Raw genomic sequence first — 25218 nt, forward strand, 5'->3', positions numbered from 1 at the left:
CTGAATGCTCCTTTACTTAATGCCTGCTGTTTGCCTGTGTGTAGGGATTTTTCTAACTCAGCATGTACAAGCTGTTTGAGGGAGTAGAATCAGAGCCATGAAAGCCTCCACATGGGGAAATGCAGAAAAGGAGATTAATTCAAGCAATTTTCAGATACAGTGATGTATTGTCCCCCACCAGCAAGCTTTCTGAATACAAGGGGTTTAAAAGGTCTAGGTATGCAAAGTAACTTCCTAGGGGGTGATTTCCTAAGGAATTAATCACTGTTATTAACAGCGTTCCTTTGTCTACTCACCAAGATAACTGAGCCTGCTTTCTTAAGGCAAATTCACAAGTAAGATTTTATATTCTCTGTCACCTACCTACTCTAGACACATTCCTTTGGAGTGTGACCCTTTTAGACTGTATCCATTTCCTCACACTGTTCCAAAGGTCATTGAGAGATAATCAGCTCTGAATTACTATGGGCAAGGGCAGTTGCATAGGCATAGATTCAATTTTACACATTGTCTCTATGAACTTCCTCCAAATAAATAGTCTGTCAAAGCCAAACTAGCAAATAAATTATTTTCCAAGTTAGATGAAAGGCTTGCCTAGTAACAAAAAGAGATTACAGCATTCAGTTGCCCTCTCAGTGACAATTTAAAAGGTCATAGTCACCCCAAATTGTTCCACTACAGCATACACTGTGGGCACTCGAAGTTTCAAGGTCAGAACCAGCTGTAGAAGTGCAATCCTTACCATGTAGTTCTGACAACATTTCCTGTGACCTTTTCCACTGCTGGTGAGGGATAGGGATTCCTGATGCTTTAGGAGCAATCTAAGTACAGAACCATTCCAGTTAAGAGTGTGTTGGCACATGGATGGCAGATCACCTCGCTGGCTGTAGGCAGAAGTGAGCCCATGGAAGCCCAGAGAACGCTGCTGGTGAAGCAGCCATCCCACCCGGCATTAGAGAGCTGTGTTCCCTGCCTCTCGCAGAACTGGGGAGCTCACCCTTCACTTTTGAACTATGTATCTCGAGGCTCTTGGCCACAGAACTGTTAGGTGTAATCAGAGATTTTCATCGCAAATAGCGCGTTTTTCTGCTCGTTAGGCAGATGAACCGCCCAACTTCCCAGCAGCAGAGGGCAGCAATATAACCCCTGCCAAAGAGGATGGTTTAGTGCCTTCTGAAATACAAGCTTTTTACATGCTCATTCAGTTTGTTTACATTATATTACTGTTCAAATATGAAGAAGCTGTTCATTCTTTCCTCCTTCCCTCCCGGTGGCTCAGCACACAGGCTCATATGATTACAACTTTCTGATGCTGCAGTGGAGCACAAGATGTTAATGACTCCGGCTTCTCTCGCTGGGCTAACAGAACCGACGCTGTAGCTGGCAATGCACCTCCACTGCTGCTCCTTTTGCTTCTGATTTTTTTGCATAATTGAGCACACGCAGTAGCCCTTGTGCCTGAATCAGTACTACAGTGGAAACAGGTTTTGTTTCCTAAGTTTTCGTTGTTTTTTTTTCCCCAAAACTTCATGCATCCGAATGAATTCCTGTTGGCACTGCCAGTGATGAGCTAGGGTTGTTTCATGCACGTCTAACTGCTGAGATGCAGGCTGCCTGCTTGCTGGCCATGCGAAAGAAACGTTAAGAGACTTCCCCACTTGTTGGCACGGATCGCCGGAGCTACCGGCACGTGCAAGGATCGCCCGGGGCTTGTCGCCCGTCGCCTACTGTTTGGTGACTCCCAGAGCTCCGAGTCCCCCCGAACACGACACTGTGAGAGACTCAGCTTCTCCTCTTCTGCTGCATTTTACTCTGCTAAAAATAGCAGAGCGCGGTGCTCACCTGGCGCCCACGGCCGCCCGCCCGCCGCGCAAGGACAGCCCGGCCCCGCTGCCCTCGGCGGGGGCTCCGCGGCCGGCGGCGCTCGCAGGGCGGGCCGGCCCGGGTTACATAACACCGCCCGCCGGGCCGGGCCGCGGCGGTGAGGGCGGGCCCTCCGCGCAGCCCCCGGAGCGGCGGGGCCGGTGCCGGGCGGCCCCGCCGAGGCTGAGCGAGCGCCCGAGCGGCCGCGGCGCGGCGGGGGAGCGGCAGCGCGGCCCTGGGGCTGCCCGCGGGGGAAGCGGCGGCGGCGGTGCCGCGGCGGTGAGTGGGACGGGCCCTGCTGCGCTGCTCGGGGCCTGTTGCCGGTGCTGGGGGGCTGCGGGAGGGAGAAGCGACGAGGCGGCGGCGCCTGGGACTGCATCGTGCCGTGCCGTGCCGTGCCGTCCGTCCGTCCGTCCCGCCGGGCGGGAGCGCGGCGCGGCACGGGGCAGGCGGGCTCGGCGGGGCTCGCTCTCAGCCCGCCCGGCTCCAGACCCGCCTCCTGTTGCTCGGCGCGCCGGGGCAAAACGGCGCCGGGACAGCCCGGTCCCCGCTCGGCCCCCGGGCCGGCCGCCGTGTAACGGGGGTAGCGGGCACCGCCGCGGCCGCAGAGCGGGTGCGCCGGCAGAGCTCGTCCTTGCCAGGACAGCTCCATGGGTACTACGAGGGCTCCGTGTCTACTCCTGATACACGTGATATCGTAGCTGCAGTAACTGCAGCATATCTCCCTAAGTAACATACGGTAAGCGGGCAAAGCCTTTTATTTAGCTTCTTTCAGAAAATCGCATCTGCGAACGAATGCCAGCCTGGTTCAGCACTTAGGTGCATTCTGCAACTTTTCTTCCTCAGATAGATGTCAGGCTCTTGCCCAAGGCAGTTGCTCAGCGTTATTGTCACATTTCTTCATCTGTAGGTCCCCACTGCCAGGACTCTACTGCGGTGTGCAAGGTCCTTGTTCCTCTTCTCCCTTCCTTCTTTTCTCCCCTTCAAACCTATTGGATACATCGCAGCTTGGCTCTGATTCTCCTTTAGGGGGTCTAACCTTGTCTCACATTTTCTTCCTAAACAGAAAGTTTCCCAGTTTTTCTATTATAAGAGCAACTAACATTCTGTGTAACTTCTGTATGTAAAGTTCCCCCACACCCCAAGGTATACTAAGGCTTTGGTTTCTCATACACTGTTTTCTGCCGTCTCTTTTATTTGCACATCCTTATTGGCTTGGCCTTGTGTGAGTTTAGATCTTAGTCCAGGAAAATTTTATTTGTAGAAATAGGTCTACTCAAATAAGTTAACAGACTGAAATCTGCAGGAATTATGCATGTATATGATGACTAATTGTGAAAATTATGGTTGCAAGACACTGCTTTATTTTGCAAGTTTATCAGAGCAAGGATGCCTGTCTTCTCCTTTGCCTCAAATCTAAGCCTGGCTGTCTTGAATAATTAATGAAAAATAAAATCACTGTGCTACTCTTGCCATTTCCTTGCTGCTAGTTTTGGATGTTACTTTTCAGCCCTTGTCATGGTGTATGTAATCTGAAAATCTTTGTACGCAATGCTTGTTTTCTGGAGAAAGAATTTTTAAAATACCACAAAACTTTAAAAGCTGATTGGTTGCCTTCAAGTGTTTTTCTTCTTTTCCTGGAAGTGTCTCAAATCTGCAGTTGTTGAAATGCACATCAGCTTGGCACAGTCTGTGGCTGCCAAATGTGTGAGCCAGTTGGATCTCAAGGAAATGTAACTTATTGCAACCAGTCTTGTGGCAACTCTTTGTTCCACAAGAAACAAACATCTTTTGGTGAGTCACAGTAACATTGTTCCCTGCAAGCTAGTTGACAGGAAATGGAGTCTGACAATGCCGATGGTCTCTCTGTAAAAGCAGCTTTCCCCTACACCCAGTGCTGTTTCCATGTTGTTTGTGAATCATCAGATCCGGAGTCCCCTCAAATTCCCAAGGAAGACAGAATTAGCTGCTATTCAGGGTGTGGTATTGTGGTGCTTGCCTCTCTTGTTGTATTTCTTCTGACAGTTCTAGTTGTTCCCTTCAGCCATATTTCACTGCTCCTCCTTTCCCTCTCACCTTGGTCAGGACTTGTACCATACCTCCAAGTCTGTTCCTGGCACATGTCCTCTGTGTGGCCTTTGTGCACTAACCTCGTTGGACTAATCTCATTGACTTTTCTTTGGGAATAAGCCATTTTTTGTGCTCCTCCACTTATCTGTGGCTTACAAATCATCCTCAAAACTGTTGTATACACTTGTGGATGCTTGGCTTCAGAATGTGGCTGTACCTGCATGCACATGACTTTGGAGAGAAATTCCACTGCCTGAGGAGATGCTCCACACCTGCATTGCAGCTTCAGAAAGATAACTGGCATCTGTTGGAAGCAAGGTTTTTTGCCATCACTTAATATATGTATACACACGAGTCTTGGTGTGTGTCCCTTATGTAATATTTTTTTTTGCCATTTCCCAGTTTCAGCCAAGTACGACATAAGGAGAACAGCTCCAAGGTAATTAAGTTCCTGCAAATTTTGTAGAAACAGGCCAACAGGGAAAAGCAAGTCTAAAATCAGACACTTGCTAGTTTTCCCAAGTTTTTAGATCGGTGACTGAGTGATACATTCATCTTTGACAGCCTCCATTTGGGAATAATGTGTTTGGTGCAAATGAAGCTGTAAAGAGAAAGGGAGAAGGATTTTCTGAGTAAATGCCCCTGAACTGGCATCTGCCTTAAAACTTCAAAGAGTACGAGTAACACTGATATGATACACTGCATTTTGAACACGGGAACAGAAAGTCTTGGTACAGTTCAGTGTATACTTTTATTCAATTAAGGAACACAGCTTTGTAGATCTGATTTCCTGAGTTGGCCCGGTCACAGAGTGCTTTGTTTTTACATCCCTGCATCTCCAGTGCATAACTCCTGTCTTTGTTCTGCCAGGCACACATTTGCACAAGTACAGAAGGACTATGATCTCAGCTAGTGTCTTTAGTTTTATTTTATTTTGACAAAATTGGCCAACAGTTTCAAGACTGCCATCAAATAAGCTTAATTCCCATGAAACCAAGCAAAAGCAGTGACCATTCATCCTGACTCAAAATAATGTGTTCTGGCAGGACACATCCCAGATCATTTGTAGCAATTACAAGATACTGGATTTCTGTTTTGATTTGAGGTTTTTAAGTGTTAGTCCTTGTCAGCTGCAGATGGGGTTTTGTGGCACAGCTTTGATCTGTCCTCTCAAACATATTCTACCATAGATAGGTGCAACAGTGTCCTTAGAAGGGGCCCCCTTATAACTGGATTGTGTATCTCCACGTTAGGATTGTGGGCCAAGTGTGAATCCTGGTAATTCAGGCTTGTGAAATGAAAAGAACACATTATAGCAGGAAAAATTCTTGAGCTCCAGGAATGTTAACAGAGGGTGCAATTGACAAGGGAGTTTTTTGCTTGGCACATTTTCTATATGAAGACAAAGGTATCAGGCACCTGAGATAAACAGGAAAAAATTCCAGGTCCTTCAATACCTCTTTGAGTCTGGCTGAAAAAATCTTCTTACTATCTTTGGACTGCAGTAAGTGGAATACTCTTACTCTTGAAGGAAAATACCTTTTAGTGCTTACTGATGGTCAGTAACAGCTTCTTCAGGCCGCAATTCTGTGAAATTAAAACATGCAAAACAGCTGGTCAGGGTCCCTTTTGATCATGCAAGTCTGCAAACAACTGAATGATAGGAATTTAGTGCCTTCAGTTAATATTGGTTAAAGTAGTCTGAAATGACACAAGAAAAACTGAAAAGTGTCATTGTGTCATCAGTTGCCATCAAATGCAGTGTTTAAAGTTCAAAATAGCCTGATAATGATTAGTTGTAGGGCCCAAATGTCACAGCCTTAAATTTTGCTTACGTTTTGGTCTGAAATACAATTTTATTACCTGAGGCTGATACTGGCATATGCAGACTTTTCTTATAATATTTGCATAACTAGCTGCAGTGTTGTCAGTATCAATTTAAACACAGTCTTGTTCTTTAGTTTGAAAGTTTACTCTTGTTTGTTTTCCAGTGTTTGTTGAGGGCATAGCAGTTGAAGTATTAAGGAAATGGAGCCTTTTAAACTGAAAGTATAGATCCTTACATGAGGATTGCTCCTTACACACTCTTCTGCAGAACTGGAGCTCCAAGTCAGTCCTTGCCTTCCACAAGGACTGATGACTCTGCAACACACTGGCTATTAGACATTGCTGTGGATTCACTGCTTCATAGACTTAAATTAGCCTGAGCTGTTGCTTATCATATGTTCCTGTATTGCTAATAAAATGCACCACAGGATGGTACTGCCTGAATTACAGAAAAAACTGCTCAGAGAGTAGAGCCCTGGGGTATTTAACTTCAGGTATCTGAAGTGGCCCCACCTCAATGCTGAGGAAAGAATGGTAGGTCTAACAGGGGTGGTGGCTCTCACTGGCACCCCGTATCAGGTTAATAGCCAATCTTTGATGTCTCTGTCTGTGCACACAGCTTAACTGTATTTCAAGGAAACTGCATTGGTTTCAAGAGGGTGTGGAAACATTTCTTTGCCTTAGACAGAACTGACTTTTAATGTCTCTGCTGTTACAAGCTTCTTTTCTATGTTACATTTAAACAAAGTTCATGGACTTGATACAAAGTCCTTCATATCAAGGAATCTCAAAGGAATTTCTTCTGTGACTGTAACAGACTAAGGATTACAGGGCAGTCTCAGCCTTGGGATATCACTGAACAGGTGCACAAAAAACATACTGGAAGAAATTAAGAGATAGAAGGAAACTGGGAGAACCTGGAGATTGTAATTTGATTGGAATTCAGGTGTCAAGCTGTGGCTTGTTTGTTTTGTTCTTGATTAGTGTTTATTTAGTGGTGTTGAAAGGTGAAATAGCTGCTGTTGCAGTTGTGCTATGCAGAAAGCCTTTTGAGAAACATGATAGAAATACTTGGGATCACCAGCTGAATGAGAGCCCCATGTGGGACAGCTTGTGCTGGGGAACTTACTGTTATGTGTAGTAGATTTAGTGCCTGTCACCAGGGAATCCTAGGCACACTTTACATAAGGCTACCTGCTGCTCCCCTTGTGGTTGATTATGATTATAATAAGAATTAAAGGCACCTACAACAATCACCTGGTGCAACTGCCTGACCACTTCGAGGCTGAGCAAAAGTTAAAGCACATTATTAAGGGCACTGAATGCCTCAAACACTGACAGGCTTGGGGCATTGACTGCCTCTCTAGGAGGCCTATTGCAGTGTTTGACCACCCTGTTAGGCAGGAAGTGCTTCCTAATGTCCAGTCTAAACCGCCCTTAATGCGGCTTTGCCTGCCACAAGTTTGCGCTGTGATCTTGGAGGAGCATGTACAGTCAGAGGTTTAAAATGGGACCAGTGATGTTGGGTCTGTCAAAGGCTGCATTTGAAACATAGATGCTGCTGAGAGCACCAGTGTCTTCATCTGTGAAATAGGACACTAACATCTTATTCCACTTGAGGTGTGTGGCAGCTGTGTTGTAGGTACCAGGTGGGAGGGTGTCACAGGTGCGACAGAGTAAACCACCCACAGTGGATCTGGTTACTATTTTATTTAAAAACCAACATTGGAGTTTTTCACCCTAAAAGGTTATCTCACACACTGACTCGCCTACTCACTCATCTGGACTGACACAAGAGCAATAATAAATTAAACTGTGAAAAAAGTGTAGGGATTACTTTTGGCTGTGTTTTATCTCCATCTCACATAGAAGTGTTACGTGATTTAAAGCATTACGTCCTTGTGTTATTTTCCTGCCATTATAATGAGGCAATTGTATCATAAGAACATGTGTTGTTTCTGACTGAGGAGTAGTTAGAGATGTAACAGCTGGTCTTTATCCAGGCTGTGGGTGCAGCCTGAAAGAGTTCAAGGAAGCTGAAGGTGGAAAGTATACAAGCACTGATGTACCCACTGCATTTTCAAGTCAGTTACATGCAAAGACTGGGTCATGTGAGAAAATATCCTCCTACCTTAAAGTTTCTGTGACTAAATAAAATAATTTCTGTTGGTTTTGAAGCTGACAGTTCTTCCCCAGGCTGTGCATTTCCTTTAGCTTAGATGACTGATTTTTCTTAATGCAAGAGTCTTTGCATGAGCACTTGAGTCTTTGGTAGTGAATGGCAGATGACAGCACTTGGCAAATGTAGGTGATGTTTCTTATGTAAGTCAGCAGAATTGGTCTATAGGTGCAGCAGGTTAAGCACAGGCTTTGTGTGAAGTACAAGACTTTAACAGTGGCTAATAACACTGGCTCAGTAAACACCACAGACGCACATTAATTTAGATCTCCAGATTAAGAGAGCACCCAAGGAAAAATTTACTTGTTACCTTGTCTTTTAAGTCCACAGGAGTCAGGGTAGAAATCTTGGCTCTGTGACAGTATTGCCCTTGGCTTTACCAGAGCCTGGGATTTTCCCTTTTCTTCTTAGATTATAAACCTTCTGACTCCATTAGCTGAGCTGCTAGTGTGAAATGTCAATCTACAGAATATGTCTGCAGCCTAACAAAAAGGAAAATATTTCAAGCATTTTTGGGCTGGTTTTTTTGTTTGTTTGTTTGTTTGGGTTTTTGTTGTTGTTGTTTGTTTGTTTTTGGGGGATGTTATTTTGTTTGGTTGGTTTTGTTTGGTTTTTTTCTACAAGAGAAATTCCTGTTTGGCATGGAGCTACCAGCAACCCTAATGGTATTTGTGCCTTCACTGTTATTTTATTTCTCCCCTCAGGTCTTTGCTTGTCCAGCTATTGCATATTGTGATAATATAGAGACTCAAAAGCCATCTGGACACAATCCTGAGTAACATTCTTTACTAGGCGACCCAGACTAAGCAGGGAGGTTGGACTAGATGAGCTCCAGTAGTGCCTTCCAAGCTCAGCCATTCTGTGATTCTGTGAATACCTCATGATGGAGGAGAGCTGGTGCTGTCATTCTGGTCTGCAGAGTGAAGTAGTATTTGCTGTCTGATGAAAGAGCTGAAGGTGTTTATTAAAACCATTTTTATAAGTAATTATGTCGGCACGTTTAATCCCAATACTTAAAACGTCACAGCCCCCCCTTTTTTTTTTTAAGTCCTTTTATTGTTGAATCGTTAGTTAGTTATTGTAGTTAGTCAGTGCTGAGGAATCTACCTGGATGTGCTTCAGTGCTCTGCAGGTTATTGTTTTCTATAGTGCCCTTCCTGTGTCAGCTATCACTGGTATTTGTGAAGTACTCTTATTGCAACTAGCAGGTTACACCTTAGTTTGGGGATTTGCAAATAGATGTTTTTCACAGTTAAGCAACTGTATCAGCAGCTAACCTACTTCTTGGTTCTTTTAGTCTTGCTCAGATCAGATCTTCGATTTTTCAGAGTTTGGTTTGGTATGTGGGCTGAATTTTTTTGTTTATATTAATGCTAACTGGTAAATCAAAATCCTTTTGTTGTTGTTGTTTTTCCTTGCTGAATGGAACAGAGCATAATGATGACCTAAGCCAGAACTTTAAGATGCTCAGTTTGCCAGGTGGGACACCTGAATTATTGGGCTGTGCATAATGATTAGGTTCTTAATAACAATTCATTATTTACACAGAGTGAAACTCTGTAAAACCAGAGAGATCAAGAGCTTGACAGCTGTCTGTGCTATCCCGGCCAGTACCTCTGAGCCCAGTACTTAGGACAACCTGATTGCTTGATGTGAGCATTTCTTTTCTGAAAAGTCCTTTCACAGCAATTCCAAACCAGATTCTTTGGTGAGAAGCACTTGCACTGACAGTCCCTTTATACCAATGTTATTCTAATTCACAACTAAATCCGAGTTAGAAATATGTTCTGCAGAGTAGTAAGAATATATAACACAGTTGCTATGGGTGAAGAAAGATTTTTATACTGCTGCTCTGTTTCCTATCTGAGGAGTTTCACAGCTCTTTGTCAGAACTCAGACAACACTATAATTTATAACCCTTGCAACCCTGCTGGGGTGATGACGTCTGTCTCCTGAGCAGTTAGAGGACAAATACATCACTGCCTGCTTGAAGATGCAGACTGTTAGTGGCAATGAGGCCAGTCTGCCCAGAGTATCACTTACAGTAGATTAATCAGCAGGGCAGTGCAGTCATTTAACTCCGTGGGCTGCACTGGGGTTGCAGAAATGTTTCCTTCACAGTGCCCACGGGCTGTGAGGTAAAATAAGACCATCCAACAGATGTGTTACAAGACTTACAGCTACAGCAGATGTTACCACAGTTACAGATGAAACTGAATCCATGTTTGAACTTAGACATGTCAGCCCAAAGAAGGGGCCATTCAAATGCTTTCTGCTACCACAACAGAAATGATAGTTGGCCAGAAGAGTGGGGAAAAGTTTCTTCCCTTGCTGAAACTGAAAATGGACTTCTTTGTGTGGGAAAAAAGAGAATGGCAGGTCAGATGTTGTGGGGACATTTGGAATATTTTGCTGGTTAAGGAACCTGGTTTCCTTAAAAAATATGGAAAAATGTAAAATCAAGTTTACTCTAAAGGCAATTATGCTCAAGTGGTAATGTGGTATTTATCTATTTTAAATATGTTGTGATACTAAGTTACAGAAAGTCTTGTGGGAATGCTGCATTTTTTTCACTGTTAGTTTGATCCTCTCATTGCTGTCTCTAGCTTGTGGCTGTCTCTACTCACCAGGGGAGCTCCTTTGCCTTCTAGATTAATCATCCAAGGGGACTGATTCTTACCTTGTTTTCGAAGCTGCTATGCATAGCTCATGTTATGCTCTACTTCCTACTACTAGTTTCAGTGCTTTTTTTAAATTTTAATTTAATTTTTTTTATCAAGAATATGGCAAATTTACAGTGACTGTGGATATACCACGAGAGAGAGAGCGAGCAAGGGAAAAGTGATAAATGGGTTCAATTATAGGCATTTAAAACCCCCCATTCAAACCACACAATTCTAAAACAACCATGATTTGACTTTCAGATAAGTGTACCAGTCTCCAGTTTATGTCCCCTAGGCATCATATAGTTTAGTGTGTTTCGAGATGTTCTTATCCTGATGTATTTTGAGATATTCATATAGTTCTAAGGATTATTCATGTTAGGAAAAGGCTAACAAGACAGTTGGAAAATAGCTGATATATCAGTTCCCTCTCTAGAGGTACTATCAGCACTAACTGATTGTACTAACTCTTAAGATGTTCCTCCTCTTCTGTCCCTTGGGGTTTTTTGTTCACCAAAATTTTGTTTGGTTGGCTGAGCTGAGGTCACCACTGCGCATGGGGGTGACAGCCTCTCTGAGGCTATGGTCTTCAGTTAATTCTCTGTACTAGCAACTTCACAGATTAGCTTGATAAACATTTTTAATTCCACTGTTGTTCTTCCGCCTAGGTTTTCAGCCATCTTTGTTCCTGTCCAGTTTTTTCCCATGCTCTTCCCTTGTGCTGCTTGATTCCAAAATGGATGGAGAGGCTCACAGTTTTAACCCTGTTTTTATCTGTAGCTTCTAATCTGGAGGTGGAATTCAAACCAGCTTTTCCCCCCACGTTTTGCTTTCACTGATTTTTCCGCCTCTCCTCCATATTAGTTGCAATTCTAGAAATGCTACTCAGTGTAGTATACAACAACTAAAAAGGTTGAGGGATTGTTTGCCTTATGGACCTGCTTTGGATTTACACCAAGGTGAGTAAGTGGCACCTGTTTTGGTCCTGGAGTGTATTAGATCTACACCATTAGGATGATGCAAATGGTAGTGGGCTAGATTGACCAAATCAGTGGGTTTTATTGAATGCCTAAAAGCAGGAGTACCCAGCAGGATCTTAATTAATCAAGGGAGAATGGTGCCTTATATTTCCTAACAGTTTTGGGGAATAAGGAAAGGGGAATTCATCATGTGCTGTGTCATGAGGGACAGGTAATGCCTGCAAAGTATATTCCATTCAGCCAGATTGTGCAGCAGAGGTATTTCCTGAAAATATCAGCTAACCTCCTTTTTGACTTGTGTGATTGTAACTGAGAGCAAAATCTAGATTAGTGTGTCAGTCTGTGAAGGGAATTTCCTGCTAGAGACCTTGAGACTAAAAAAAGAAGTGGAAGATAAGGAAAATTATTATTATGTTAGAACATGAGTTAATGATTTGTAAAATCTCAGCTCTGACGTACCTGCCTGCACTTTTACTTCTTGCTGGTCTTCATCCTGTGTATTCAGTTCCCATTCAGCAAACATCTGTCAGGCATAATAATTTCAAGCATTAATCCTTACAGGAATTAACCAGCTTGTTAGTTGATGACCTGAACTAGATAGTTTCTGGGGATTATTGCTATTTAAATCTCACCTACGTTTTAAACAGTGCTAGCATGCCCTGCTTTGCATTTGTTTTTAATTTTTTTTTTCCTGCACTGATATATCTTTGGATTGCCATCTCCTCTTTCACTCCCACAGCACGGGAGGAGGCAGAGAGGAAGTCCTGTGCTTCCTCCTGCCTTAGTAAGGAGGAAGCCACTGGTTTCTCTTCGTGCCAGACTTGCTCGTGCTGCCAACTGCGCTGAATTGCTGTTCTAACGCCCAGTGGAGGCCAGGCTGGATTTTGGTTGCCATGCTGGAAACCCATCAGGGAACTTTAATGGAATTACCACAGACTTTTACCTACCCTTTTTACCAGATTTCCCAGGATTTTGGTAAGGTTTTTACAAGGTTACTTTTATTTCATAATGTAGTGAGATGGTTGTGACAGGCAGTGTGTCTGTATCTTTTGGCTCCTTATAACTTGCACTCATTTTCTGCTTTGTATTAAATTTGCCAGAGATATGGAAGTGTTAAAGATATCAAGTGTCTTGAAGTTTCAAGGATTTGAATCCTAGTGAAACGGGAAATAGAAGTCAGTGGCCTGCTGCAGGAGAGCCATGACTGAGGGTTCTGGCAGCAGCCAGCTGGTGAAGGGTGCCAAGATCAGCCCATTCGCGCGCTTTTCTCCAGAGCAAGCCCACGCCTCCCCTCCTGCCTGCTGCCAGCACCACAGCGTGCCGGGGGGCCCAAGGGTGAGGGCCCAGTGCAGTAAAATCAGGCCTGATAAATTATTTTGTGAGCAGCAGGCCAGGATGGGGAACTCCTTGATGTAATGCAGGAGAAAGGAAGCCAAAATATCCCTACAGTGGTGTGCAGCAGAAGGGTTGGAGATAAGGGACAGTCGGTGAAGTTGACAGAGAGAGTCTGTTGGGAGTGTGGCTGCGCTCAAGACACGATATCAGCTTTTACAGCCCCAAAATGTTTGCCAGACTGTGACTGCTGAGATCCCTTCCATGAAGTTTAGGTTTAAGGTCGCATATATAACTGTTGAAACGTGATCTGGGGATATGCAATAAGTAAAAAAAGGGGACTAAAGAAATTTAGTTTTATTTTTTAACTAGGGAGCATAGTTTGCACAAACATCGCTGCTTGTGTTGTCCTCATTGAACCCAAACAAGGTCATCAGAGGTTTTGCTCTGTGATGCTTCAGCAATTGTCCTCATCAGAGCTTGACATATTTTCCTTCAGGAAGATGATAACTGACTTCTCCTGTTTTATGAATCAACATTTGCAAGGTACTGCCGAGCCCTGATCTATAAATTGAAAAGGAAATAGTGGAGAAAAAATTCATTGAAATGAAATGCCTTTAAAATACAGCAGGTGTTTGTGTTATCTTTAGAAGATAGCTTTGGAGACTAGTGGGGAGATATTTTTATTTCTTTTAGACCAAAGTTGAGTTTGCGCCATGATGTCTATTACTCCTTGTAGAAGAATTCTATATTACTGGGATTAAAGAAATCTGTAGCTTTACACCTTTTCCTTCTTTCAAGTATTTGAGAAGAGGTAGTGCAATGTCTGCCAGTGTGTGTGTACAAACCCTTGGCTGATATGGACCCCTGTTGCTCTAAATGTATCTCTGTGTTAGCACTCTGGCAGCCCCAGGGATGTGTCCCATAATATTTAGGGTGGAATTTTCGAACTTGCTGAGAAGCAGCACGCCCTGAGGCCCCCTCGGGGTCTGAACGGAGCAGAGCTGCCTGATCTCTTCAGACGTTTGCGGGGAAAAAACTTTGGTCTCTCGTGGTCCTCGATTTCTAAAGGCAGTTGCTAGTGAAGGATACGAGTGAGAAGAAGCAGCATTGGCTTTCCGTGTGCTGCTCAGCACGGTCATTACTGTGATCACAGCTTTAACCCCTGGTCCTTCTCGCTGGGCACGACTGCTGAGAAGCGCGCCTCACTGCTGGGTCCTGCTGCCGTTTTACTCTTTGCTTGAGGTGTGATGATTCTCAGTAGGAGGGGGTTCAGATCCCCCATGGGTTTTTAGACTACAGGACTTCAGTCCCCCATCAGGCATAAAAGACTGCTAACAAGGCCTTCTTCCTCCCCGTTATTAGGTCCGGAGCGATCCGAGCGCCGGAGCCGCGGCCGCGCTGGGCTGGTCCCAGCGCAGCTGAAACCAGATGTGGCCGTGCCCTCTAACCCACAGCGCCTGGCGAGCTCTCACTGTGGGAGGGTGACACAGACGTGGAAACTGCAATCGTCCAGGCAAAAATGAGTCACGAGAAAGTAGCCTGTTTAATTCAATTCCAAAAATGTTCTCAACCACTCAAAATTAATTTATAACCAGCATTTTGCAGCAGTCTGCTTTGTTTCTGAGCTTGGGGATGAGGTTGCTGACGGTTCCAATAGTGTATTTTGTTTGGGACATAGGCAGGTCTTGTTTGCCTGTGGGTTTCTCTGAACACAAACCAATGCTGTTTTGCAATATAAAGCCTGACATTATCAGATTAAAGCAAATATTACCTTTAATTATGTACAGAGTGCTGACTGTTTAGGTATAGCTATTTACTGTTTCAGTATAGTCTGCTGTATGTTCTTGACAGCATTACAGTGTTCATCTCTTTCAGGGGTCATTTTTCTCTTTCTTTATATAAACAGATATTTCTGTTCCATGCAAATTAAAATCTGCTAATTTTTCCATAACCATATACTTTGATCCCAAGAAATTAACTCTTAAGCAACAGCTTTAGTATCTAAAATTAGTATTGTCCTACTTGCTAATTTTTTTTTCAATTCCGTAAGTCCCACTTGCACTGTACAAATATATCATTAGCATAACTGACCTGATAGTGTTTTGAAAGATGTATCTGACAAATCTTGTTTTGGAGAGTTAGTCCTTCAGCTGTTCTAAATGGACAAAAGACCTGTGCCCTTAAAGCACACTTGCAAAGTACTTGCAAGTGACTTTGTTTCTAAGAAATATTTCCAGTATATACTTGACTGCAAAGATTTATGAGTTTAAAAGCCATGTGCTTAGTGCTCCAAGTTACACACTCAGAAGTGAAATAGTAAAATGATAGTCAAAAAATATTTTAACACTGATCTTGTAAGGGGAAAAAATTGCATGTTTAAAAACCCTCCAGATCCAAATGTGGAAACAGTGATGTGGAATAGGAAAGAATACAGGCTTGCAGACAGATTGACATCCTGTAGCCATGAGCATTCATATTACAACTGTAGACCACTGCAGAACACAGGATTCCTGAAGAAGGTGAATTATCCCACCTCTGGTATGGTTCCTTGCCTGGCAGTGCCCCTCTCTCGCACTGACTCACTGTGGAATCGCAAGGCTCCTACCCCAGGGTGTCCCACCACAGCCTGTGGGTCAGTGCAGTGAATCCCCTTTCCTGGTGTGAGATCCAGCCTGTGCTGAGGCCACATGCTCCAGCTGGGCTTGAGGGTCTCTTTCTGAGTATCTCTAGTTCCAAGGGATGGGTGAAGGGCATGGGGGGTGGAAGCACTGCAGTTTGCACAGAGCAGTGGCAATGCAGCTGAAGGCTGTGACAGCCCTTTCTTCCCTCCATCACTCTGTGTCCCTAAGTACACACTGATGCCTTGCTTTCATTGCCAAACCCCTTCTGACTTGTCCTCTGTAATCTCTTCAGGACAGAGGTGTTATCCTTTTAACTGTAGGGCACTTTGCTCACCCAGGGTGCTGTGACAGCTCACTCGTCCTATGTGGCTTAACACTCTAGAGGCCTGATTGTGACACTGCCCTTGGGAGCTAACATGTGACAAACTGCACACAAACAAGGAGAGCTGTTCCCAGCTAGCCAGGGAAGATGGGCAATTTCTCATTAGGGTTGTGATGCCAAACCAAAACTAAGCAGCATAGCTGGGGTATGAAGGATTGACAGGAAGAGTTACTTGGGAATAGTCTGCAGAGCAAAACTAACTTGCGAAGTATATTTGGCAAATAGGGATAACCACACCTTTGAGAAAATGAGGTTGTCTGTACACAATAATATGACCAGCAAAAGAGGAATGATTTATCAGATACATTATTCACTCTGAATTGTTCACTGTTCTCTTACCAAGGGGCAGATACCACAGGGGTTTATGATCACTGTATCAGTGCTGTGACTGGCACCCAGTACTGAGGGGTCATACAGTCTTGTGGAGGACAAGTGGGAGATAATTGAATACATAAATTCTAGTCTCCAGAGACTGTGAAACTAATGCTGTTGGCTTGCAGGGCTTTTTTGTTGGCTGACTGATGGTAAAACTTTGGGAGCTGACAAAAGTTGAAACCAAATCTACTCAAGGACTTGTTCCCAGCTGCTCAAGATGTAGATTGCCAGTAAACCCACAGATATCTTTTGGGTAATTTCCCCATCAGATTCCCTGGACCTGAAGAATCTTTCCTGAAGTTGAGGAGCAGAGGTTTTAAATCTGTGATTTCCCAGAGTAAAGTGTCTGTGAATGGTAACTAGGAAAGTGAAGGCTCTTGACATTAAGTTTAAAGTCACAAAAAAGATATCTGCTTCTCAGCAGAGACACTTGAAGTGGTACAGATTAGAAGAGGCTTAAAATCACCCTCTGCAGCATTTATTAACAGAATCTTCGACTTTGTTCTTATCCTTTCAAGTATTTCCTTATTGCTTAGAGGCAAGAAACAAAGTGTCTTTGAACCCAAGTTTTTATCTGTAAAAGGGATAGGATAGTCTTACTTTACAGGATGGCTGACTGAATAAATGCTCTAAAGATTGTTTATACCTCAATAAGGTGGGGATAGAAAAGCAAAATCTAAACCAGACAGCTATCTAATGCAGATACTCTGTCTCCTTGATGGTAAAAAAAAAAAAAAAAAAAAAAAAAAAAGCTGTAGACCAGAACTAATAGGTCTACGGCTTTAAACCCTGCATTTTACTTATCTAATGGAATCATGATAGACCAACCTGTCTCCTAGAGTGACCTGGAAATGCAGAAATTTATGTGTGGAGTGTATGGAATGGGAAGAGATTTGTAATTAAGAGTTCTCACTTACTATTTTTACTTCCAAATGACTTGAAGATTGAAAAAAAAAAATAAAAATGCTGTGATCAGATCTATGAATTATCATTCCTTAGAAGGGAAGATGGCCCCAGGACCCAATTCTGCCTTACTTGTATGCTACAATTCCATTCGGGTAGAAAACTATTTTTAAATTTCAATCCCTTTTTTTAAGGAGATAGCTTTTTAGACCTGGGAATTATTTATTTTCCCCAACAGTCTTAGGAAACAAAAAGATATCCCACTTGTACTGGCTCTCACCAAAGTCTGAAAATAGTTTTTAAACAAATGACTGAAAAAAATCAGGCATTTTTTTGAGAGTTAGCCTGCACAGAAGGTGTCTCTGCTTTTCAGTTTTTGGTAACAAAGAGAATATTGTCAGGTGTGACCATGTTGTGGCAGAATGCCTTGCATTAGCCAAAGGTTTCCTGTGGATTGTTTTGTAAGGGAGGGAAGGAGGCTATGATATGGATGAGTGCTGTATGTACTCAGAATGTTGCATTCCTTGATTGAAGGGGATGCCTGTAATGAGAATATAGATGTGCTTATTCCAAAAAACCCTATTCATAGTCTAGCTCGTTAATTAGGACAAACAATTGCTGACTGTCATAAACATTCACTGCCAGTAACACAGTGGAGGGCTGTGTTGGAAGATGGCCAAAGTGATAGGATTGTGTTTTGAGCCTCTTAAAGATTATGCTGGAAATAACTACACCTTTTATTTAAAACCTTGAGAGCTTCTGCACCTACTCGGGCAGGTTAACTGGGCTCTGCATGGGCACAGCTGCTGTCCTGAAGGCTTTCAGGAAGGCTGGTAAGGCTGGCTGGATTCAAAATTCACAGTAGCTCCTCCTGGAGTAGACCAAGAATATTCAACTGTGGAAAGGCAAGGGTCAGTGCTTTGTGGTCTGTGCCAGCTCCTGACCTCTGCTCCAATCTGAAGCAGACAGAGCTCCCAGCTCTGTGCCTCCTCAGAGCTCTTTTATAATATCTAGGGAAGCTGAAAAGTTACTAAATTATCCCAGATAAAATTCCCAGAACCAAAATTGCTTCCACAGTCATACATTTGTCTAAAATTTGATACAGTTCAGTGGGCTTTTTTAAAATCTTTTTTTTTTCCACATTAAATCCCAGAACCAAATGAAAAGAGTTATGAAAAGTTTGAAGTATTTCAATAATTGGAAAATAGTCTCCCTAATGGTGAATGGTTTGAATTTTCCTGGAGCGTTTTTTTTCTTTTATTTTTGTAAGAACTAGGTTCTGGAAACTAGTCAAGTAGCACATGAATATAAGAATCCAAGACATATTGAAACCATTTTAAAGCCTGTGTTCTATAAATATAGGGTTTAAAAGAATGTGTAAAATGGGAGTGGTTGTAAGAAATGTTATAAGAGGTTTAAATTAAAAAAAAACCAAAAAACTGAACCCCCAGTATGTCTGGCAGAGAGAAAATAGTGCATTAGGAAACATTGCAAAATAATAGGACAATCCTAAGAAAAAGACACTGCACTTGCAAAATAATTTTAAAAGCTCTCAGTAGTGTTTCACAAATATTAAATAAGTAAATCTTGCAATGTCCCAGAAGAGTTATTAGATGCACTAGCATGGCTCCTGCAGTGGCTCTACTTGAGGAAGAGCTGCTCAGAGAAACTTGGCCCAGCGAGTGCCACGTGGGTCACATGAGAAGTGACCTCTGCCTGTGTCCGTGTCAGGGTCAGCAGTGGAAATGCAGAGATGTCCATGGCTCCCAGAGCTATGAGGCAGAGCAGTCAGCTAGTTCATTTAGCTGCTCCTTCAGCAAGATGGTTCCAAGACCACAGCTGAAACAAAGCTGCCTCTGCATCTCTTCAGCCCAGCCCAGCACACTTGGAGCAGATTTTAAAAGCAAAACCCAGCTTGCTGTTGCTTTGGATCTCATTAATTCATGGTGTGGTGTTCAGCCTGTGGGCGAGCTGGGGGTATAGCCTGTGTGCCCCCCAGCATCCTTCCAGCTGCCCCTTCCTTCTCCAGGATTTTGGGAAGAGGTGGTAGGCTGCAGTACTCCGACTTCCCTCCTGTCTAAATGGTTTTGTGCTTGGGTGAGAGAGCAGGAGAGGAGTGATGCTGACTTGAGACGAGGGTGGGCTGTGTCAGGTGTTCACCTTCCCTCTTCCAAAGGTGCAGATATCCCGTGCGTGTAACTGAGCCTCAGACAAACCAGTGCAAGCCCTGGTTGTGCTGTGGGTGTGCAGTGGGTCTGGCAGAGCTGGGCAAGGGCTGAGGCATCGTCCCTCTGTGGCACTGAAATGCGTGTGCCTACCCAGACACTGCCAAGCAGTGTTCTGGGGGTCATGGAGGGGGATTCAGAGAAAGCAGGAAGAGTAGTGTTGTGGGAGAAGTTCAACTACAGGTTTCTGAAGGTAATCTGTCTTACATTTTCCTGTTCTTAAAATGTACTTTTTGTAACCTGTGGATATACTGCAGGAGCTGTCCTGGGTCAGTTCTGTTTAACGCCCTGAAATACGCTTCTTCATTACCTCTGCCAAGAAAGTGTTACTGCATCTGGACAAATAAAACTGGGTTTTGCTCAGCATCTCATTATCTATGCCAGAATTTCTTACACATAGTTATTGCCCTCATTTAGTAACATGTATAGAGATGCCAAGTGATTTCTACAGTGTAAATGTGCTTTTCACAGTATGAATTAATACACTGATTTAAGTGGTATTAAATGGAAAGCAGTTTTGAGCAGCTGGATGCATTTTAAAATAATTGTGAGAAAAACAATTGTGTACAAATTGTTCAGAGGATCTCACTGGTGATTGAGGGAAGGCTTTCCATGGCACAGAGGGTCCCAGAAACTTAGCCTGGGAGAGGGGCTGTTGCACCACTGTACAGGTCTCCCTAATGGTCTGCTGCTGTTTCAGGTTGGTGTGTGAATGATGGCTTTGCACAGCTCTACAGCTTAGCTCTGTTCCAGGAGCCACTATGTCTCCTTTGTGATTTTTGTGCTGATCAGGGTCCAGAATTGCTTAATTTCATGTCCAGGAGTATTGCTCAATCTTTTAGTTCCAATGATGCAACAGAAATGGGGTGAATGCTGTTGAATGGTTAACTTTTTTCCACTAATCATTACTCCCAGCTTTAGAAGAATTTACAAAGCAGTTACACATCTTGCTATATCTCAAACAGACAGCAGTTATTCTTCCTCCCAAGCAGACAGTAAGTCAGAAATCATACTTTTACCTCGCAGGTATAAACCATGCTGTTAGTGCTTGGGAAGGGTTCCAGAACAAAAGTCAGGTGCTGTAGCTGATTACTTCAGCCAGCATCTGGCTGAAGAGGGAGGACAGGAGGTCTCAAAAGGCAGCCCAAATCCATGTCAGATAGTGCAGGTTGTAACTACTGTGAAATCCACCTGGGCATTGAGTCCATGCTAAATTTAATCATCTTTGTGGTACTAGATACAGGAATTGCTTGGTCAAAATCAGTCAATGATGTTTTATGCCTGTAGTTGGAGTAGCAAAGTGTTTCTCTTCATTTGCAAGCTGGTGCACTTTTTTTGTGGTTTCCTGTGTTGACTGCTTACGTGGGTTAACTGTGTGTGGGTTGGGGGAGGCTGTTTTACTGTGGGGTTTTGACAGAAATTCCTTGTGCTCAGAGAGCAGCAGCATGAGGGCAGAGTGTGAGTGGGATTTTCTTCCTGTTGGATGACAGTAGATTTTCCACTGCTTCTTAACCATGTATGATTGCCCTCAACTTTTTGTAAAAAAATAGGACTAGGATAACATTATGTTCTGTATTGGCTACTCCATGACTGGAGTACTGAAGCCAGTTTTAAATATGATATGGATGTTGCCAGGAATAGAAACCTCTCCTAGGAAATGAATGCCACTTCTTGTCAGGGTCTATCCAACAAATGCACTGTGAGTTTTTGTTTCAAAATAGCAAAATTTGGAACCACCACACTCATACTTGAGCGTTCAGAAACTGTTTGCCTAGAAACTTATTTATGTATGTATGTATGTATGTATGTAACAAGGGGAATTTTAGGGGACAGTCCCTCTACAACTGCCAGATATAGTGAGAAATGTTAACATGAAAATGAGTTGTTTTTAGAGCTGCAGTGAGATATGTGCTCTTTTCCAAGAATTCGATTATTGTAGTTCAGAAATGCCAGTTCTGAACCAGTCATTTTTGCAGAAGGACACGGCTATCTAGCAATCCACTGAAAATAACATTACTCCATTAGCTGGCTTCCTCTTTAGTACTGTTATGATGTAAGTCAGTGATTTTAGCTTTAATTATATATCTTGTCATGTTTTGTATATTTGAGAGAGGGAGTAGCTGCCCCATGCCACACCACCCTCACTAAATCCAGTACATCCTGTTTTATTTTTAAAACTTTTAAAGGTGAGGTCACTCTTTTTAAAGCTGCTCTCAGAATCTGAGAGTAGAATCTACAGCCTTAGATTCTGTCCTGTCTGACAGGTCTCACTTAGGGAGGAATTCACTCTTTCATGCAAATGCAACTCTGCTGGTTGCATGGAGGTCTGACCCCATCCTCTGCTTCAGCTGTCCCCATGGGTGGTGCAGTAGCTGCTCTGCTGTTCTTTTGTTCTGTTCTGGGACCTGTTGAGTAGAAAGCCTGCTGACAGCCAGGAAGCAACAGTTCAGACTGCTGTGAATGCTGACATTTTCTTTTTTCTGGTCTAATGTGGAATAAAACTCACTGGGAGCTGCAGGGAAGGACCTCTAATATTGCATGAATCCTTTTACCTCGTGGAAAGGAACATTGGCAAAAAGGTGGGGAGCTTTCTACTTGTGAACAGAAGGATGGCTCTCCCTTGTAAAGACTGAGCTGCTGAGAGCTGTGGTGGTTGCAAACCACCATTGGTCCATCTTCACCAGGAGCCATGCTCTGCCTCTCACACTGAGCACTTTCTTCCACATGAATCATTTCATGGAAACTGAGGGGCTCTGTGGAACTGAACTCTGCACAACAAACTTGGGTTCAGTAATTAAGTTACAAACTTTGTGCTGAATAACAAAGTGATGAATAACAAAGAGGAAGAATATTTTATTTTCCACAAAACACTGGCTGCTTGGCTGGCAGTAGTTGTAGGATGTGATCCAAGCCCACTGAATGGCAGTGGCTCTCGTTCTGTTCACTTCAGTGGAGCTGACCTACTGGGTGCTCTGTTATGGCTCATCCTTATTAGTCAAGTTTAGTCCAGCAGTGCTAGGGGTGAGCCTAGGATGGCTCTGCTCTATTGTGCAGGCACAAAGGAGGCTGGCTGGGCTGTGGAGAGCTTGTGCTCTAAACAGAGGCATTAACAGAGCAACCAAGCATCATACGTTCCTGCTGACTGGGAATGGGCAACAGGAGAGAGGGAGAGCAAAATTAAAAGCTTGGAGCCTGGTATGGAGTAAAAGAGATGGCAAAAGAAGGCATCCACCAGTATTGATAATCCCTGTGAAGTCTTGTTTGTAGTTTGTCTTGGAAGTTGCTGGCCAGTTCCCATTGCGTGTGTATCCCAGACTCACTGCATGTGCATTCAGGTAACCTCTGCATGGTCTCAGCACAAGAAGTTAACTGAGTGTCTAAGCATCTGATCCTGTTCTCAGCAGCTTTAACACCTCTACAACAGCAGTTTATAGACCTCTAAGTTAAGCATGTGCCAAAGTACTTCATTAGTCTGGTGTCAGATGCTCAGTACACGAGCCTGGAAGGGCATTAGCAGAGTGTTACACGGACATGACTCTGGGAAGAAACAGAAGGTGTTTGTGTTTGGTGTAGCTAATCTGGAATACACACAAACACCAAATTAATCTCATTTAAAAGCTTTGAATTAAGTCTGTTTACTGTAAAGGAACCTCCCACAGTTCTCCACCTTCTTTTTGTTTCCTGGTATATTTTCATTTGGGAAAGCTGCAGTGTGAAGATGTTCTCTGCGCTCAACTGACCAGCGATACTGCTACAGTTTTTGGTATTATTGTTCAAAAGGAAAGCCATAACATCATTAGCTTTTCTCTCTTTCTCCTTTGGATTGCCTTTCATTCCTGCTCAGGTCTTACCCAAAACCTGCTTACCTCCCTGTTTCCTATCCTTTCAGCTTCTTCAAATGCGATGACTCAGCAGCTACAGGATGAATTTGACAGTAGCGTGGAGAATGCAGAAGCTTGGATGAAGGCCATCCAAGAGAGACTGAGGATCAATGACAACACCAAAGGACCTCGATCTGCCCTAGAAGCCAGACTGAGAGAGACTGAGGTAAGGGAAGAGCGATGGAATTTGGAGGTGGCTCTCACTGCTGCCGTTGTTACAGCAGTTATTGCTGTGAGCTCAGGAGTTTTCCATCAGGAGATTGGCAGCTGCCCCTGCTTGTTGGAGCATTGGGCCTGTGTGGATGGGTTCACATCAATATTCTTTTAAGTTTTCTATTTGTAAATTGTTTACAGATGTAGAAAAAGAGGATGGCAATTTGCTATCACAGGCTTCCAAGATCTTCAGATTGATTTGGAACACTAGCAGCAGGTTTGGCAGGTTAAAATGTTTACACTCTACTCAAGCCTGGAACAATTTGTTTGCTGCTTGCAATTACCATAGTAATTTGCAGACGACCAGCATATAGTATAAGAGAATCAGATCATGTTAGTGTTCCATCCCCTCCAGGACTCTGGCACTGATAGAAAAAGATTGCAGTGTCCTGGTAATGGGCTGTTTTAGAGTAATTCCTTTGTCCTTTTCCATAACCCTGATGATAACAGGATTTACAGATCCCCTTTATGATCTGTTCAATGAAAAGGTAAAAGTTCTCATTTTTTTCCTGGTTTTACTTAATCTGTTTTATAACTCTTCTCAGCGAGATCCTGTTGCAGATTGTGCCTGCTCTCTTACAGTGATTTCACATTCATTAACTTTGGTTTCATTAGATGTTATCTAGGTCTTGTAATCCCAGAGAAGGAAACACTCCTGATTGTCCCATTTGTACCATTGGAGGGAGTGGTGATCTTTCTATGAGTAACATTGAAACTATTTTTATACTTTTATTACCTTAAATTCCAAGTAATCTGTTCTTTAATTTAAATGGCAAGATCTTTCCCATTGTTATTTACCCCAAAGTCTCTCCTTTTGTGTGTCTACTTATATTTGGACTGCCTCCTCTGAAGTTTAACAAAAAACATTGCAGGCTTACATGGATGATGAGGTAGTTTGCAGTGATGTCTTCAGCCTTTTTCCTTAACTGTGGTTTATTGGAGGATGGATCTTACTTGTGGCATAATATAGAGACTGTTCATGGAGTGATGGAGTCCTGGTGTGATGCTAGATTTGCATGTCAGTCATAAAAACCTGAAGCATTTTATCTTGGTCTGTAGCTTAATTTTTCTGACCTTAAATTAATTTCACCCTTTTGTCTGGGAAACTATGCTGTGTACAATCTCAAGAAACATGCAAGAAACACAGGAACTCTAGTAGAAGAGTGGTAGTTTGGCAAAGGGGGAACATTCATGGCAGAGATAACAAGTTATAAAGTCTAGAGATTTGTGGTGATGTGATATGGCCTGAACTGCTGAAGTCTGTTTACTTCTGTGAGCTTTAGAGGAAGTCTGTAATATGCAAAAAGTGATATTAAGAAATTCTTTCAACTCAGTCTTTGGAGATTCATCATCTTTCTTCCTGTGTGTACCTTAACCACCTCCTGTTCCTTCATCCTGCCTCCTTTCTGGGCCTGGCTTCTGTCTCCAGCTTGAATGTCCTCATGATGTGCTCACTGCTTCACCTATTGGCTGTTTTCAAATCCAGTGTTTCATTTTCTGTTCTTTTTTTGCACCTGGCTTGCCAGGTTTTTTTCATGCTTCCTTCCTGTGGTTTATTTTCTGTTAATTTTTTAATGAAAATGTCAGCCAATGAGACAAATCAAGTAAAAAACAGATTTGAAAAAGAAAAATGACTGTACAGCCACTGCTTTCTCTCCAGCTGTTGTTTGCTTCTAATTGCTGGAAAAATACCAGGCTTAG

At 43.2% G+C, this 25218-nt stretch overlaps 1 protein-coding gene across 4 annotated transcripts in view; it reads left to right on the top strand.

Annotated features, from left to right (window-relative positions):
- The first annotated feature begins 2002 nt into the window (after positions 1–2002).
- Positions 2003–25218, top strand: part of SYNE3 (spectrin repeat containing nuclear envelope family member 3) — a 59778-nt gene continuing 36562 nt past the window's right edge. The window contains exons 1-2 of one of the 4 annotated variants that reach the window (XM_068192511.1): positions 2003–2142; positions 23313–23470. In XM_068192511.1, the coding sequence (XP_068048612.1) occupies positions 23327–23470 (144 nt within the window). In that variant the 5' untranslated portion in view covers positions 2003–2142; positions 23313–23326. Of the gene's footprint in view, positions 2143–2579; positions 3658–12027; positions 12558–23312; positions 23471–25218 lie in introns of those variants that run through there. The other 3 variants (XM_068192510.1, XM_068192508.1, XM_068192509.1) reach the window with 3 other exon arrangements.

The sequence above is a fragment of the Anomalospiza imberbis genome, chromosome 6, assembly GCF_031753505.1.
Source record: "Anomalospiza imberbis isolate Cuckoo-Finch-1a 21T00152 chromosome 6, ASM3175350v1, whole genome shotgun sequence".
NCBI lineage: Eukaryota > Metazoa > Chordata > Aves > Passeriformes > Viduidae > Anomalospiza > Anomalospiza imberbis.